The following is a 16439-nucleotide window of genomic DNA, read 5'->3' as shown; positions in this document are numbered from 1 at the left end:
AAAACAATATTCACATCATGAAAGAAACTTACCTGTAGGAAGCTAATGGCCATTAAAATTAGGCTATAAGAACTAATTCCACCAGTAAAAACTTCATTCAAATCCCTTTCAAGGAGAAACTGTTTCAACACTAAAATCAAAAAAGGCAGCAAGGTGTATTTCTAAAAGACAAAAGAAACAGACACGTTTATCATTTTAGCTCATTATATTTCAAACTATCATGCTTAGAGAGGATTTAAAAGTACTTCATGCACATTTACCTATATAGCTATAGGATTAGAGGAGCCAGCCGGTGAATGACTGATCTCAAAACAAAGATATCAAACAAGGAAAAATTCAAGAATGCATATCACTGGTCAAGAATCAGTACCAAGTAAAGAATGTTGGTCTCTCCACTGGATAGGCACTTTTATATACACTAGGAATTGCTCTACAGTCCAAGTCAAATGAGAATCATTTCAGTACTCAATCCCCAAGATGACCAAAACCTTAAAATAACATTATACAGACATCATGTGAGCAATAGGCTAACATTAAGTAGCGACTGCTCTGGAACTAAAAGTTCGCCCGAGAGCCACTGAATTACGCTGCCCCTTTGATGCGATTTATCACCATGAAGGACCTTCCTTTGAGTGCAACCCACCGTGGACCATTACGCGAAGACTTTTCTTCCATTAATACTGGCTGTCCGTTGTATCGCCTTGTCCTGAGGAAGACCCGCAGTGCCTAATTCTCAATCACACACCTCTTTGGGTCGAAACGTCGACATGCTTGTGATAATCTTGACCCTACTCTCTCCGTCCAACATGAAATGGAAATGTAAAATTCCAAGCTGTGCGGAGCTTCAGGTACCTAGGGATGGTTGTCTATTGAATGACCCGTTTCAACAATTCTTACAGCACTGTATAGATATTGTTCACATTTTAGCACTTTCTGCACTTTTCACAACATCACTTGTGCCGTTGGAACAAATTGTATGTTCATGAGCTTTGACAGCCTTCTAATGTCATCTCGACACTATAAAATGTAAAAAATATATATATATTTATCCTAGAATACATAGTTCGATTAAGTCAATTTTGGTGTGTTCTTAGTTTTGACTCATGGTTGTTTTTAGGTCTCGCCTGAGCCAGCGCTTTAGCGCTGCTCTCGCGAGAGCTTTTGTAAATGGGGGATCTGGAAGTGCAAACTAGTGCTTTCAGGCCTCCAAATACAGTGCATGTGCGCGCGCACCATTTGGCAGCCTGAAAGCGATCGCGATCACTTTCACGCCCGCACAGCCGCTTCCCTTCCTCCCTCCATGAATACCTCTCCTTTACTTTCTTTCCTTCCTGCATGCCTCTATCGTTCCCCTCCTTCCCTTACTCTTTCCATGCCTGTACCTCACGCTTGTTTATAATGTATTCAACAGGACTACAAAACAAGCATGCAGCGATATATCAGGATGCGATGTGTTTCTCACGAAAGGGTTTGTGTAACATCAGAGCGCTGCACTCCCACATATTAAACGCCGTTTAACACTGCCTGTACTCGCCATGCAGAATGGCAGTTAGGGGTACTGATGTACATAATCAAGGAGCCTTTTTGTTCCCCAAGCTCCACCCTTCGAGCCACCCGCACGTGGTACCTGTCACCATCCAGCTCGGGTTACTTCGGCGAGGTTGTTCTTCACAATTTCACAACTATATCGCAATGTTCATCAAAGCGCCGTGACTAATACAATTATTAACAATAAACAAAAGGCTTCAGTGCACAGACCAGGCAAAGAACGCGGACATCTTGGAACGATGCAGTTTCTTAATAAGAGCACGTTAGTTTGATCCATCGAACAGACATTGTGCACCATTTTCAAAAATAATCTTTCCTAATTTAATCACTACACACTGTCCTAAAACGAATATTCACAGTTTCTGTATAATGTGTTTTGAATTAGTTACTCTAAAATTGAGAGAGCTTGTTATTTACATGACATCGTTTGCGTGATTTACATGCCAAATATTTTCAATGTTCATTTGGTGCACGGACTGAGGCAAGCCCGGCTTTTCATCACTCGGCTCTGACTCCCTCTATTAACTTGTCGACCACCTCGGATGTTATACTGTTTACACCCCCGACCCCCTCCCCACTACCATCCCCCACTTCACCTCGGAATCCAGTGTGGTATGCTCCTTTTTTAGCAGCCACAACGTAATGCAATGGGTGTGCAGTAATAGCGTGTATTTTTTGTTGTTGCTTTGCAAGAAAATGATTATGTGTTTATTTACGGTGTGGACGAAAAGAACAGCTAGTCAACATACTGAGCAGAAAACTGGTCAGAGAGCGGTTAAACGTAAAGCAAACGGGACAGGAAACAGAGCTGCGTGGAGACGTCCCCTGTGCAACTTTCTGCAGCAGTTGCTGCAAAAGGCGAGTCAAACCCTAGAAACCCCCCGAAGGGGGGCAGTGTTATATAAAGCAGAGCACTGACCTCTTCACGCACTGAAACCAACTGGCCACCTGCTCCTCCCCCGCCGCCTCCATTCTTAAAGCACGAGATTAGAGCTCCGCGGCAGGGTGCTGCCAGACCTCCATTTGCTTCCCCCTCCCCCTTTCATTTCACCTCCCCCTTCCCTCCCCTCAGCTAGAGTGACAAAAGCACGCCCTCGGTGGAACTCTAACGTGCTAGGCACTTTTCCCTCCTCTGCTGCCAGTGGATCCCTCTTCTGCTGCCAGGAAAAGTAACCGAGTTTATAAAGTTTGCGCTTCAAGTACATGCAATATTCCCCCTTCACAATATAAAACCCGCAGACCCCTTTTATTTTACAAACCGGTTGCAAGGCTTGGGGCCACACCGACAAAGGGACTTCCGACTGCTGCCCACAGGGCTAGTGTTTCTGCCTGTGGCCCCCTCTCTGCCCTTCCCATTATACGCTCCTCATTCATCTGCTCCTTTAAATTCAGGCATTTCCTTGTGCAAAACTCCAACACAGGCTGGGATTACCCAGCAGCTGGAAAATGAAAGCAGACACTGTAGAAAAGTCCTTCTTTTAACGTTCGCTGCACAGGTCATCCGGCCTGGCCCTTTATCAAAGGTGGACGCGTCTGTCGCTTTGTATATATCCCAGAATGCATTATAATTTAACACGGAATAATAATTACCAATAGGATTTCAGGTTTGGTAAATACTTTTTTCAAAATTAGTATTTTTGTGCCTTTTTACCCTCAACTTCATATATGTTAGTATTCCTCTCCTAGCACACACAGTTTGCTCTTTTCTTATTATAAAGTTTCCGTCTTCCTTCTATCATAATGGGATTCCCTTTCACTGCTCCTATAAAACAGAACAGCGCCTACAACTGTAGCAATCACCACAAACGGGATCTAAGGTTCAAAGCAACATTGCAGTGTTTGTGGGATACTTCTTACCTAGGGGTCACCAGACATCAATCATTCGGTGCTCTCAAACAGATAACAATCTCAAAGTCAGGCTCTGTGGGTTTTATTTGCTGCCACAGCCTCCGATAAAAGAACAATTGGACGATTTCCCACCATGCCAGACTTCTTGGCACTGTGAAGAAATGAAGACCGGCGCGGCTCATTCCGACGTCATGGCACAGAGTTCGCTCTGTTGATAACAGTTACCAGTTGTTTAATAGCTTAAAGCCCCCATGTTACATCACGGGTCACACCAAAACAACGTCCAGCTTTCTCATTTCCTACAGGCGGACACTTTTAAGTGTGATGCCACAGTCGCGAAATTACAATATAAAAGAACAAGCATTTGCAATGCAACAGGTCTCGCAGTTAAGAGTTTGAGCTATTGGCACTGTAAATGGCAATGCCTTTTATTTATGTGTGGGTTTTTAAAACATAAATAAAAGGCATTATCATTTACAATGCCAATAGCTCAAGCTCGTATAAATGCGAGACCTATTGCATTGCAAATGCTTGTTTGTTCTCTTGCCTTTTCATGAATTACTGAAAGGTTTGAGTATTGTTTTTGATTGGTTAATATTCAGGAAACCAAGAATCAATCCAGTACCAGACAGAACCAACATTCTCCACCTTCTTGTACACCCAGGTTCTGAGGGGCACTTGGTCACCCTATTAAACTAGATGCACCGCTGGTGGTGGTCAAATAAACGTTCCACAGCTGAAGTCATCTGCAGATCGGTTGCAGTGCCAAGGGAGATCTTGACAATGTTATTCATATTTCCCTTGGCAGCAACTGGTAAATGTCGGTGGAGTACCTGTATCAGTGTGTTCCTTAGGGATACATGTTCTTTCACTGGGAGTGCTATATGTTATATAGCACAATTTGTTTCTAAAGTTCTTGTGGCCCATTTGCACAAGTCGCACATGTACATGCATTAGTAGTTGCCTTATGAAACATTTGTTTTATTGCATGTGCTATATGCTTTAAAGCAAATTATTTTCTGCAGTCGCTGTGCTATGTTGCACAGGTACCTCCGTTAGTGCATTTTTAGGGTATATGTATAGGGTACCTGTGAACTCTTGTTCTCTATTGCGCAAGCGAAATGCTTTGCAGTGAATTGTTTGCCAGCTGCTGTAGTAACTGCTAAATGTTGCAGTCTCGCACTTGTTTGTGCTTTATTTAGGCACATGTGCTGTGTTACTGTGGTTGCAATATGTTTTGCAGCATAGCTTTGGGAATTGCAAACAAACTTCTTATGCGTTTTGAAAGGATTATGTTCTATTTGGCCTTTGAGAAGGCAAGGATAAACAAGCATTTGCAATGCTACAGGTCTCGCATTTACGTGTAAATTGTAAATGACAATGCCTTTTATGTTTCAGTTTTTGAAACATTAAAGGCATTGTCATTTACAATGTACCCGTAAATGCAAGACCTATTGCATTGCAAATGCTTGTGATTACATTGGCCATGCCCCTCTAAGAGACCTCCCCTTCCCCCAGTTTATTTATGCCACCTAAAGCCCTGCTTAGAGCTAATAACACAATTACTTACCAGTAATCTTCATGAGTGAGGACTGGGGGGATGAGTAGGGATAGGAGTAACGCCTGTGTCCCAAGCATTTCCAGCCTGTTGGTGTGCCAAAGCAATCGCTGAGACAACATGTTTTGCCCGAAGCTCGGTTATCTGTCACAGGAAGTGGCTGTAGGGTAAAGGCAAAACGGGCAAGGAGGGTAAAATGCATTGATTTTCGTAAAAGGATTTGATAGGACTTTGGCATCACTTCCTGTGATGTCACTCCTTGTGTTATCAGAGCGTCATCAGGAATAATTAATCCCTTCAAAATTTTTTGGGGAACTTGTGCCCCAATTAGGAGTTGAAAAATGCACACCTGACATTTTATTCATCATTTTTTTAAATCTCTTCCACTACTAATTCCTGCTGTTGTTCCTGATCCAAAAGAAAATCAGTTACTTATCTGTAACTACGGTTGCCCAGTATTGGTATCTTTCATCAATTCACATGCCTGAAGCATTCCCAATCGTCGAGATGAGTCCCACGGAATAACAATCAAACAGTATCCAAATAATGCCATAGGCTATTAATGGCCCTGAGCTCTGGACCGTTTGCCACAAACAAACATCAAATGCCGGTCCTATGCCAGCAGGTACCCCAATGCGATGGTCAAGGCTGTATGCCTACACTTCCCCATCTCATTGATCCCCAGAGTACTGACCAAAATGAAGCTGGAAGGATGTCGCTAGATTGTCATCGCATCCAGGTGGCCCAGGCAACATTGGTTTCCGAAACTACTTCACCTCCAGAAACAAGACCCATTTGTCTGCAGCGGTTTCCTCTTTTTTCCAGGGACAACAGTCAAGTGCACCATCCGAATCCAGAGTCTCTGCATTTACACACCTGGCTCTTAAATTCTTGGAGTTTAAAGACATGAGCATTTCTTGTAGCGATATTCTCTCAAATGTGTCTGCTGCCAACAAAAAGACCTGCATCAATTTCAAATATCCCCACAACAGATTTTACCATATCTTCTCTCTTTGGCAAAATCAGGTTTAACCTTCTCTTGGGTTAAGGTGCATCTGGCTTCCATCTCTTTAGAAAAACATTCCAGTGGCACTTCTCTGTATGCCTCAAGCCTTATCAAACAATTCATGAAGGGGCTGTTCTGTGCTTTTCCTCAAGTGCGAGCACCCCCACCGGAATGGAATTTAAACTGGGTTCTTGCTCAGCTCATGAAGACCATTTGAACCCATTCATAAAGCTGAAATTAAATACTTCACATGTAAAATGTTGCTCTACTGGCCCTCACCTCAACCAGGAGGGTATGCAAAATCCAGGCTTTCACAATCAAGAAATCCTTTAATATTTAAGGAGAAAGCTGTGATACTAAGGACTAATCCCACGTTTATCACTTAGGTACCGTCTCAGTTCCACCTCAATGAGCTGGTTATACTCTAGTCCAGTTTTCTGCAACCATCAACGCCTGCGGAGCAGGCGCTACATACACTTGATGTTAAACGCTGCCTCAAGTTCTATCTTCAGAGAACAAAGGACATTTGAAAAACTGATCAATTACTTGTTGCCTATGGCCAAGTCAGAGAAGAGGTTGCAATAACAAAAGCCACTGTCGCAAGATGAATATCAGCTGCGATCCAATTCTGTCATATCAAAGCCAAGAACCATTTGAAAAGGATAGCAAATGCACACTCTACCAGAGCGGTTGCAACTTCTGCGGCTCTCTTCGCAGGAGTAACGTTAGAGAAAATCTGTTGTGCTGCAACCGGGAGAACCGCTCATACTTTCACGCAGTACTATTGTCTGGAATCCGCACAAGACGCAGATGCGGTGGTGGGCCAGGCAGTACTTTGTCATCTATTCCATTAAGGTAAGCCTCTTTCTTACCATTGGAAAGTCTTGTTTTTATGGTTGTTGCGAATTTTATATTATGTGTGTGTGTGTATATATGTTACATTATTTCCCTCTCGCTAAAACCATGTAGATGGAGATGTTGTTACATAAGTGATGTTTTACCATGCTTTTAAGAGTATATGCTGGGCATCCATTCACTTCGCACAGGTATAGCCCTCAGAGGTTTTGTTCTTGTTACCTAAGATTGTTTGGGTTCAACACATGTTAAAGTCTCCCACCATCTGCAACAGAAACTGAAAGATTGGATGTCACTGCTTGCTATTCTGATTTAGGCATGTGAATCTATGAACGATAGCCCAATGCTGGATAAGAAAATAAGTTACTTACCTGTAACCATGGTTATCCAGTATTGGTATCTTTCATAGATTTACATCTTCTCACTTGTGCTGGGAAAATCGGAGGGAAACTGCCTCTGCTTGGAAGGTTCTAGGGGGTGCCAACATCTAATTGGCTGCATTCAACATTTGGTCTCTTTTTAAAAAGACATAGGCTCTATTAGCACGGCTCAAGATCATTATAGCCTGCAGCATTATTTGGCTACTGCTTGATTAAACAGAGGACTCCCATCTCAACGACGGGTAATGATTCATACATGTGAATCTATGAAAGATAACTCAATACTGGATAACAGTGTTTCACACTTTGCCATCTGGCAACACTCTTTAGCCTAGTCGCTGATCACGGTATCACATTAATTTCCAATCAAGTCTTTCGTAGTTGTCGCCGGTATGATTTTCACTCGCTCATTGATTTTAAGCTATAAACATCAACATGTGGACGCATTGACGCTAGGACAGACCCATAAGCAGAAGGAAGACAAAATGCACTCGCAATAGTGTGCCGAGCGGTCTAACACGCTTGATTAAGGCTCTAGTCTCTGGAGGCCTGGGTTCGAATCCCAACGCTGTCAATTTTTTTTTTTCCAAAGAAATATTAAATTAAATAGTGGACTTACTTTACACCGAATACCTGAACTCCCCTTTCCTTTTAATGATTCCAGACTAAGCACACGTCAAAGCCTCAGCTCCCATCTGTGTAAATAAAATATGAAATAAAACAAACCTTACACCGTACAGTCGGTGACAACGTAGCTGCGCAAGCAGGCTGAGCAGACTGCTTCTGGAAATATATGAAAGCGGCGCCGTGCTGAAAGAAAGCATGGCGCCCTGGCACATAAATTAGACGCATGGAGGCCTGTGAAGCAGGCAACATGGTAAGGAATTAGTTATGAAAGCATGCGCCGTGCATGTTAAACTTATGGGCTGGCAGCCTGAGGAGCGTGCGCCACGGCAACTTAATAAAAAAAACGAAATAGTCCCTACACGAAGCAGAGAGACCACCAGCATCACTAAGCTGTAGTTGATCAATGCTGCTTGCCTTAAAGCAGAAGTGACGTTTCGGAACACCACCCAATAATGAGCCAGGAAAGCAGAGCAACACCTGAATTAACCGTAAAGAAGGCAGGATTACACTCCATCTACTAATTACTAAAGGTCTTGCAGACAATGCATGCGCCCTGCCTTGGCTTGACCTAAAAACATAATGAAGTGCTTTTATTTATCTATTTTTTCCTCTTTGTACAACTATAATCCTACCTTCAGGTCTCTGCTTAGAGGGCAGCATGGAATGTGCTTCTCGGAGATAAGCATCTGATTTATGAGATCTTTGAGCTCGACATGAAGGCCCCTTGATGTTTACAATCCCTTGTGTTCGGCCTTAAAGGTGTGTGTGTGTGTGTGTGTGTGTGTGTGTGTGTGTGTGTGGGGGGGGGGGGGGGGGGGGGGGGGGGGTCAAGGGTCAAGTGCATGGCCTTCACAGTCGCCTGGCAGAAGCTTCTCAGATTTTATCTGTACCTGAAGCCGTGTTGTAGTTGTGCTGCGTTGTAGTTGTACTGCGTGCAATAAAAGGCTTGCTTCACAGCCGCCCTAAGTGGTATTTCGTGCTTCTATAAATGTTTATGCCAAAGAGTAAAATAGTAGGGAAGAAACTCCCCTTCTGGGCTGACTATTCTTCAAAAGATCCCTGCAGAGCATCCCCCAACGGTCTCGGGACAGTATTGAACTAGCATTTGCAATGCAACAGGTCTCACATTTACGCGAGTTTTAGCTATAGGCATTGTAAATGACAATGCCTTTTATTTAGGTTTTAGTTTTTGAAACACAAATAAAACGCATTGTCGTTACAATGCCAATAGCTTAACCCTGCGTAAATGCAAGACCTGTTGCATTGCAAATGCTTGCGATTGCATTACTTTTATTCTTGAAGCTGGCAAATGTCAAATCCAAGAAGTCTTTGCAGTAGGCGCTGAAAATAAATAGAGCCCAAATGAAGTATTTTTGGGCGCAGAATTTAAAAAGAATATTTGAGTTGTTAATCTGGGCGGACACCAGCAGCACTGCCTCAATTTCTAGCGCCCAAGGAACTGGCGCTCTCGGCTTCTAATGAGGGTGTTTGAATGACCCAGCTGGGGAGGGCGCCGGCTTCAATGTTTCTAGAAATCTGTTGGTTTTCTGAGAAAATCCAGGGAGCGTGTTCTACTGCGGGAGGCAGAGAATCTTAACAAGGTGAGACATCAGTCAGCCGAGGCGGCCTCCCACCTCCAGAAAAGATACCCCCATCCCTGTACTTCCCAGGAGACACACTATGCTCTACGGTGCCCCAGTCTAGGCAAGACTCTGCCAGACTAGAGCAGAGTGGGGAAATAAGAAAGCACCCCGAAGGCCTCGCGCATGCCCATGCCCTCTTGTACCGACTCCACATTAGAGGCAGGAGTGGAGGTGTGAGGTGGGAGGGTGATGTTGCAGACCACCTAGCGGCCACAGCAGACACATCTGGAAAGGGGAAGGCTGTCCCAGAAGGAAGGCGAGAGGGGGTGGAGCCACCCTGTGGTGCTCTCCGCCACAGCTGCCTCCTTAATCAAATGGATGCATCGATTATTATGCTGAATGGCCCATGCGTTATATATAGTCGGTTAAATCATAAGCAGCAGATACGGGAGCAGGCAGTGACCTGTTGAGGGACGCATTCATGACGCCATCTCTCCTTCTTGCATGTGCTAACATTGCTTAAGTAGGTGCTGCTGCGTAGCTCCCAGTATTTGATCATCTCTGCCAATTAACCATGCGTGTGTTTATTTCAGACTGCGTTGAGATGAACGGACAGGTATCCGGCTCCACTTTACATTGGGAAGGTGAGGGCCACTTTGTGACTCAGTTGCTGTAAAACTCCGCTGCAACCAGGAGGCAGCATCAATTGAAGGCACACCACTGACTTGCACGTTGGGTGTGAGGAGAGAAAGCGGTTTGTGTGCTTGGCCAACACTCGGTCTAGACTCACCCATCACGGAATGACTGTCAGTTAGAGGAGACTGTATGAGGTGCAGAGTGTGAGGTTTGGAGCGCTGTGTTTTAAAAGGAGGAAGTAAGTAGTGTAGGAGTTTGAGGTACGGAGCGGTGTGTGTTAAATGAAGCAGCGCAGATAGTACCAGGTACAGAGGTGTACTTTAAAGGAGGTAGCACTCAGCACACACTGCCATGTACAGACAGGTGTGCATTAAAGGAGATCGCAAGTGTGAGAAAGTGGCTCTGTATATACTGTTCCTTAATGGGTACAGGGAGTACAGAGTCCACAGTCCCCAAGGGTTTGACAGAGGCTAAAGTTAGATATAACCTTATTCTCTAAAGTGGTAGCTTGGTCGAGCAGTAAGGCAGTATCAGAGGACAGTGTAAAGCATTTGTTGTACACACTCAGTCAGCAAATGGTCTCACACACTCTAACTGAACTCTAGGCCAATGGTTTATATATAAAAAATATATGCTTGTTTGATTTTAGAGCCAACAATTGGATTTAAAATATACTTTCTCATAATGAGATGTTTTATATAAATACTTTTGCGATATGCAATTGACTTTTGTAAACAGTTACAAGTGGTTGCAATAAGCAACTATTTTAAACACAACAATGCATTGAGCTCAATGGAAATTTCAAGTTATTTGCAACCGATTACTTTTAGGATTACTTTTGGAATTCCAAGACTGGATCCTAGATTCAGTCCTGGGTCAGTACTTAGAATCAAGTGATGAAAGTCGACTAAATTACTGCGATTATTTTTAAACAATATTTAGCTATTTTAAAAGTTGACACTTTATTTCAAAGAAAACAGTCAATGATTCCCTATGGGAGAAAATTCAAGTTGCAGGTACAGTATGTTCTTGTTACTTTTGTAATCCAGTACTGGGTGACTAGACTCAGTACTGGGACCTTTATCCAAAACAGGTAAGTAATTACGTTTTCAGATATTATACGATTTTTAAAGAATATTTAAAGATTGCAGAAATTGACACTGTTAGACCTGTCAGCCTTTGTTAGTTCCCTCCGCATATTTTTTTATTCTTTTTCCCTTCTCATTTTTTTTCCTGTCCACTAATCACTTTTGGTGTCGATGTAGAGGCTCTGGGCGCCTCATCCTTAACAATTGAGGGAGAGGTGCAAGGTGCTTCACTGAGGAGACAGGAAGAGGAGGGGCGTCTCATAAAATGGTGGTTCCAACTTTCACCTCAGCACCTGGGCCATACACTGCCATGAGAGGTTCCGGAACCTTCTGGGCCACTCTGGCCAGTCAGGCCCCAGGTGATAAATAGAGGTGAGGGCGGGGTGGCCATTTTAGAGGTTGTTGAGCTGTGAGGTAATCAGGAGTAAGGCACCTGTGTGGGGAGGTGGTTGCGCTAGATAGGGAAGGGAGAGGTCTAAGGGTCTGCACAGCTTCCCAAATCTGTTGACACCACCCTCAACCTTCTGACCGGTCCCTGAACGCAGTCAGTGACTCTGTAGAACACCGTTACCCTGAAGACTCACAGGTAGCCAGTATCCCTGAAAGAGGACCAGGGGAAGGATCGCTGTCTGGGACTACCTCCCCCTCATCCCTTCTTGGCCGGAGATGTGGAATTAGACTGGCCGTGGCGATTACCCAACATCCCTGACTGAAGAGGAGATGTCTGCGCCCCGTAGATAGGAGGGCTTTGCCATCCCAGTCAGCTGCACCAGAGAGTTCCTGGCACCCTTAAGTTCAGCCCCCCCCCCCCCTTCACTCCTTCTACGAGTCCCTACCTGGAACGAACACCACCGCCACCCGGTGATCGGAGGGTGGCCTGGAGTTGACTCGCCGTTGTCCAGAGTTCTGTGAAGGTGAGGGGCGGGGGAGCCAGCGACGCCGCTGACCGGGTGAGGAGAGTCGCCGCAGGAAGAGGGGGGGGGGGGGGGGGGGGGGGTGACAGGCCTGGAGACCGCCGTCCTCGGGTCACGTGGAAAGGGGCCGAAGCGCCGCCCTCCATTGCCTGTAGTTGCGGAAGGCCGCGCCCCCGCATGCCGCACTGCTTCTGGAGGCTGACAGAGGCCGCTGAGGAGTGAGGCTCGGATCTGTGGTGAGTGTCAGAGCAAGGCTTACACTACCGGAGGGGATCCATCAGCAGGGTATTCCTCGGGGGAGGGTATCAGTGGGTGTGCCTAGATTTTCGCCCTTCTCTCCGTTGAAGAGATCTCCTCGCCGGCGCAGAGAGCCCCGTCATTCCCAAAGAAAGGGGTACTCCGCTCCAGTTCCTGCTGGACTTCTTGAGCGGAGGACACCAGGATTGCACAGTAAGCTGGGCCTTGGAGGAAGGGGGGAGAGACCAGGAGAGCACGCAGCTACGGACGGTTAATGTCCTGATTATACTCGATTGGTCCCTGGGGAAGCCAGGTTCTAAAGTAATAAAACGGGTACATTGACACAAACACCTGTGAGACTGAAGTCTATGTATTAAGAATTTGAAGTAAAGTGTTTGAAATAGCAGTTTAATCTCTAGTGGCCGCAAGACTTCAGGTGCAATGCCTAAATGTAATGCATTATTGTCTAGTGTTAAAGTAGTTTACATGTACACGGCATAGAGGTCACCAATTGAAGGCCAGTAATAGAGTAAATCTCCAGCTTAGTCTTAAATGTAGTAGTCTGAGTATTGACGACAGCAACAAGGACCAAGAGGTATAGCGGTTAGGGAAGCCAATTGTCAGAAGAGCATTGTGTAGTCTAAGTAACCAGCTGACGTCTGCAGAAATGTAAATGTTATGGGGAGCGCGTTGGTGAGGATTTAAAGTGGCGCTCCAGAGGTACAGGGCTGGGTTGTAACAGAAAAGGTGTAGGAAAATGCTATACTGAAGTAACAAAGGGAATTGTACTGTCGATCTAAATGTAATGAAATGTTTCCTTCTGAGATGTGAACATGTTTAACCACAGTTGAAAAGATAAGATAAAGACTTCTGGTAATCTTTAACATTAATCGGTGTAGTGTCCTTTTTACGTGGTGTTGCATTAAGGTGTGAACTGGGTGTGGTGCAAGCACCTGATGCGATGTTGGGTTAAAAGCCAGATGGCCTAAGCCAAGCTACCTCTAGGACGTTAGGTCCAACAGACACTTACAAGAAATATACAGAAAAACAGTCAATGATTTCCTATGGAAGAAAATTGGGTTACGGGTAAGTACAGTTGTAAGTATTTTTCAGAGTCAGTGCTGGGCACCAAGATCCAGCACTGGGAGCTCACCTAAGAGCAGGTGAGTATTTTCCTTTGTCACTCGGCTGATTTTTGGTGAATATTTTAAGATTTGAAAAGTCCACACTTAGAAGAAATTTGAGGAAAAAGCCAGTCAATGTTACCCTATGAAGAAAATAGAGTTATCGGTTTAGAGGCAAGTACTCAACTGGCAGAGTTGAGGTTCTGGGCATAGACTCAGGGATCCCCCAGGGTCAGGTAGGAACAGTTGGTTCACCCTCAGCGACTCTAGGGCGGCCGGGTGCAGAGAGAGTTAGGTCCAATGCTATCCTATGAAGGATAGGGGGGCCTTGGTTGGTGGCTGCTGACTGGCAAGCCACGCGGCTGTGGGAGCTGGGCTCCTGGTCACTTACTCAGGGCAAGTGGGGAAGTAGATCGGTGTAGAGGTTGCACTGCCAGGGCCACTCGTGCGGATAAGTGCAGGGTGCTTTTGAGCCTTCGGGCGCTCAATTGATTTCAATGGGAAATCTCCGGTTTGGAAAAAGACTGCAAGCTCGGGGACGAGGATTCTTCAGGTGCCAGCACCACTTCGAGAGGTAAGTTGGGTAGTTGGAGTATGGGTAGGTAGCCCGGGATTGGGCACAGGGGACCGCGGGGCGCCGCGTGCAGGGGTGCCTTTTGGTGTCGGGAAATCTTACCCTCTGTTGAACGCGGTAGGGGTGGCACCTTGTTCGGAGTCTGCAGGCTTCTTCAGGAGTGTCGAGGGAGGTCCTTGGGTGCCGAACTCGGGGTCACAGTCGCCGTGGGGTCGTCCTTGTGGTCTTTGTTCACTCAGGCACTGGCCAGGCTTGGCTGGTGCAGAGTGTGCTGGGTTTGCGGTTCCGGGCTGCTGCCAGGGATCAGAGGTAGGTTTTGCGTAGAGCCTCTACTCACGGGAGTCCCAGGGGCTTAGAGCCAAAAGGTAGCCAGGTCCTCCGGGGTTTGTGAGGTTGCTGGCCACAAGAGATGCCGGGTTGGAGCAGGAGGAGGAGCAGGTTCGAGGGTCGACAGGCCGGTAGGGCTGGGGCCAAAGCAGTTGGTGTGTTCCTCTTCTTAGCAGCTGCAGAGCAGGTCTTCTTTCTTCTTGCTCTTCTTTGTATTTTGGAATCTGGAATCTGGGGAAGGAAGGTTCAGGGTGCCCCTAAATACTAGATTTAGGGGCGTTACAGGTAGGTGAAGGGCAGGGACCAATGGGTCCCTGTCCTGGGGTGGGTACACCCCCTATCCTGCCTCTCTCCTGTGGGAGGGGGGCAGTAGCCTAGTCCTGATAGGGTAGGGCTTCCCATCTTCATGATGGTGAGAGCCCGGAGATGTGCTTCACCTCGCCTCCCCCACCTGAGGGGTGGGGTTGGCAGGCTGGCACATCCCCGGTCCTTATTTGGGGTTTCCGGCCAAAGCTTCCCGCCAGAGTGGGGGGTTGTAGTGGCCTGGGAAAGCTCACAGAGGCGGCATGCCTTTGAAGCTTCCCACTGCCCATCCTGGGGGGAGGAGATTTAGCACCTCGCCCAGGATGTGCATTGTTGCAGGCCCAGGAGAGCAGGGGCTCTCCCACCCAGGGGTCCAGCAACATGTATGCTGTGTGGCAGCCTAGGCAGCCTCAGAGCAGACGTGGATTGTAGGTTAGGTTTAAGGGGGCATCTCTAAGATGCCCTCTGGGGTGCTTGGTACATTAAATCCCACACTGGCATCAGTGTGGGTCTAATGTGCTGAGAAGTTTGATACCAAACTTCTCAGTCTTCAGTGCTGCCATTATGGTGCTGTGGAGCTCGTGTTTGACGAGCTCTCAGCACCATGTACTCTTAAATGGCAGCACTGCACTTAGTGCTCAGGAATGGACCTGGGTACTGTAGGGGCACAGGGCTCCTGCTCCTGTGCCCACACCATTGGCATAAGGCACCCAGCTAGAGGGGTGGCTGATGTATGCCATGGCAGTGTAGGTGATGGGCATGGCACAGGGACGTGTGTCATGTCGACTTTGTTTTTGTCTTGCACCCAAACACTCAGCCTGCAAAGGCAGTGTGTGTGTATAAGGGTACAGGGTCTCTAAGGGTGGCACAATGAGTGCTGCAGCCTTTAGAGGCCTTCCCTGGTCACAAGGCCCTGGGTACCTAGGGTACCATTTACCAGGGGCTGACATGTGGCCAGGGTTTGCCAATTTGGGTTTTGTTTGTTTTAGGGAAGGAACATAGGCCCTGGGGACCTGATTGGCAGGAGTCCAAGGCACACTCAGTCAAAGTACATTCAGCAATTCAACAAAAAGTGGGGGCATACCATGCAAGAAAGATGGCACTTTCTCACAGCAAGCAGCACAGACAGCCCAAGGTACAGGGAGTTGTGCGTTGAGGGAAGTAGCAGGCAGCGCAGACAGCAGGAGGTACAAGGAGTTGTGCATTAAAGGAGGTAGGAGGTAGCAAGCAGCGAAGACACTCCGACATACGGACAGGTGTGTGTTAAAGGCGGTAGCAAGCAGCGCAGACAGCCTGAGGTGCGCATGTCAGAGGATGAAAGGGAGCACCAGGCCCTGACCTTGCCACCTTGGGCAGCGGTTCCTAGTCCCCAGCTCTGTCAGCCCCAGAGTAAACAGAGCTGCAGCTCTCAGTTCCCTTTGTTACAGGCAGGCTGCTTCTCTGTTCTGCCAAGAAACACTCCCCCGCCGCGGGCACGGAGGAATTATTAGACACCTTCCAATAACCGACATCCCATAATTTCTGGTAGCGCTGACATTAGGGCTGCAGACGGAGGCATTAAGATGGCTATTTCCCTTGTCCCATAATGGACAACTGGAAGAGCCTCTTCGCTGCCCCTGCTGCAGGGGCTGCAAGGCAATCTGTCCTAATCACAGAAGAGGCATAGGGACACAGCGAGGGATGGGAGATGAAAAAACAAATCACCAACATGTTAACTAAAGACACGGTGAGGGATGAGAGCAGGGAAAAAACAAAACACCAGCATGGCGCAAACTAAACACACAGTGAAGGATGGAAGACAGAAAATAAAAAAAGATCTCAAATATCATGC

At 46.6% G+C, this 16439-nt stretch overlaps 1 protein-coding gene across 1 annotated transcript in view; it reads right to left on the bottom strand.

The window, feature by feature from the left end:
• TENT4A (terminal nucleotidyltransferase 4A) overlaps window positions 1-16439 on the bottom strand; it is a 535327-nt gene that overhangs the window by 310525 nt on the left and 208363 nt on the right. The window contains exon 6 of the mRNA XM_085606105.1: window positions 33-161. Within this exon, the coding sequence (XP_085462231.1) occupies window positions 33-161 (129 nt within the window). The remainder of the gene's footprint in view (window positions 1-32; window positions 162-16439) is intronic.

This window comes from Triturus cristatus, chromosome 5_1 (genome assembly GCF_964204655.1).
Source record: "Triturus cristatus chromosome 5_1, aTriCri1.1, whole genome shotgun sequence".
In the NCBI taxonomy this organism is placed as follows: domain Eukaryota; kingdom Metazoa; phylum Chordata; class Amphibia; order Caudata; family Salamandridae; genus Triturus; species Triturus cristatus.
This window is presented reverse-complemented; position numbering and strand designations above follow the sequence as displayed.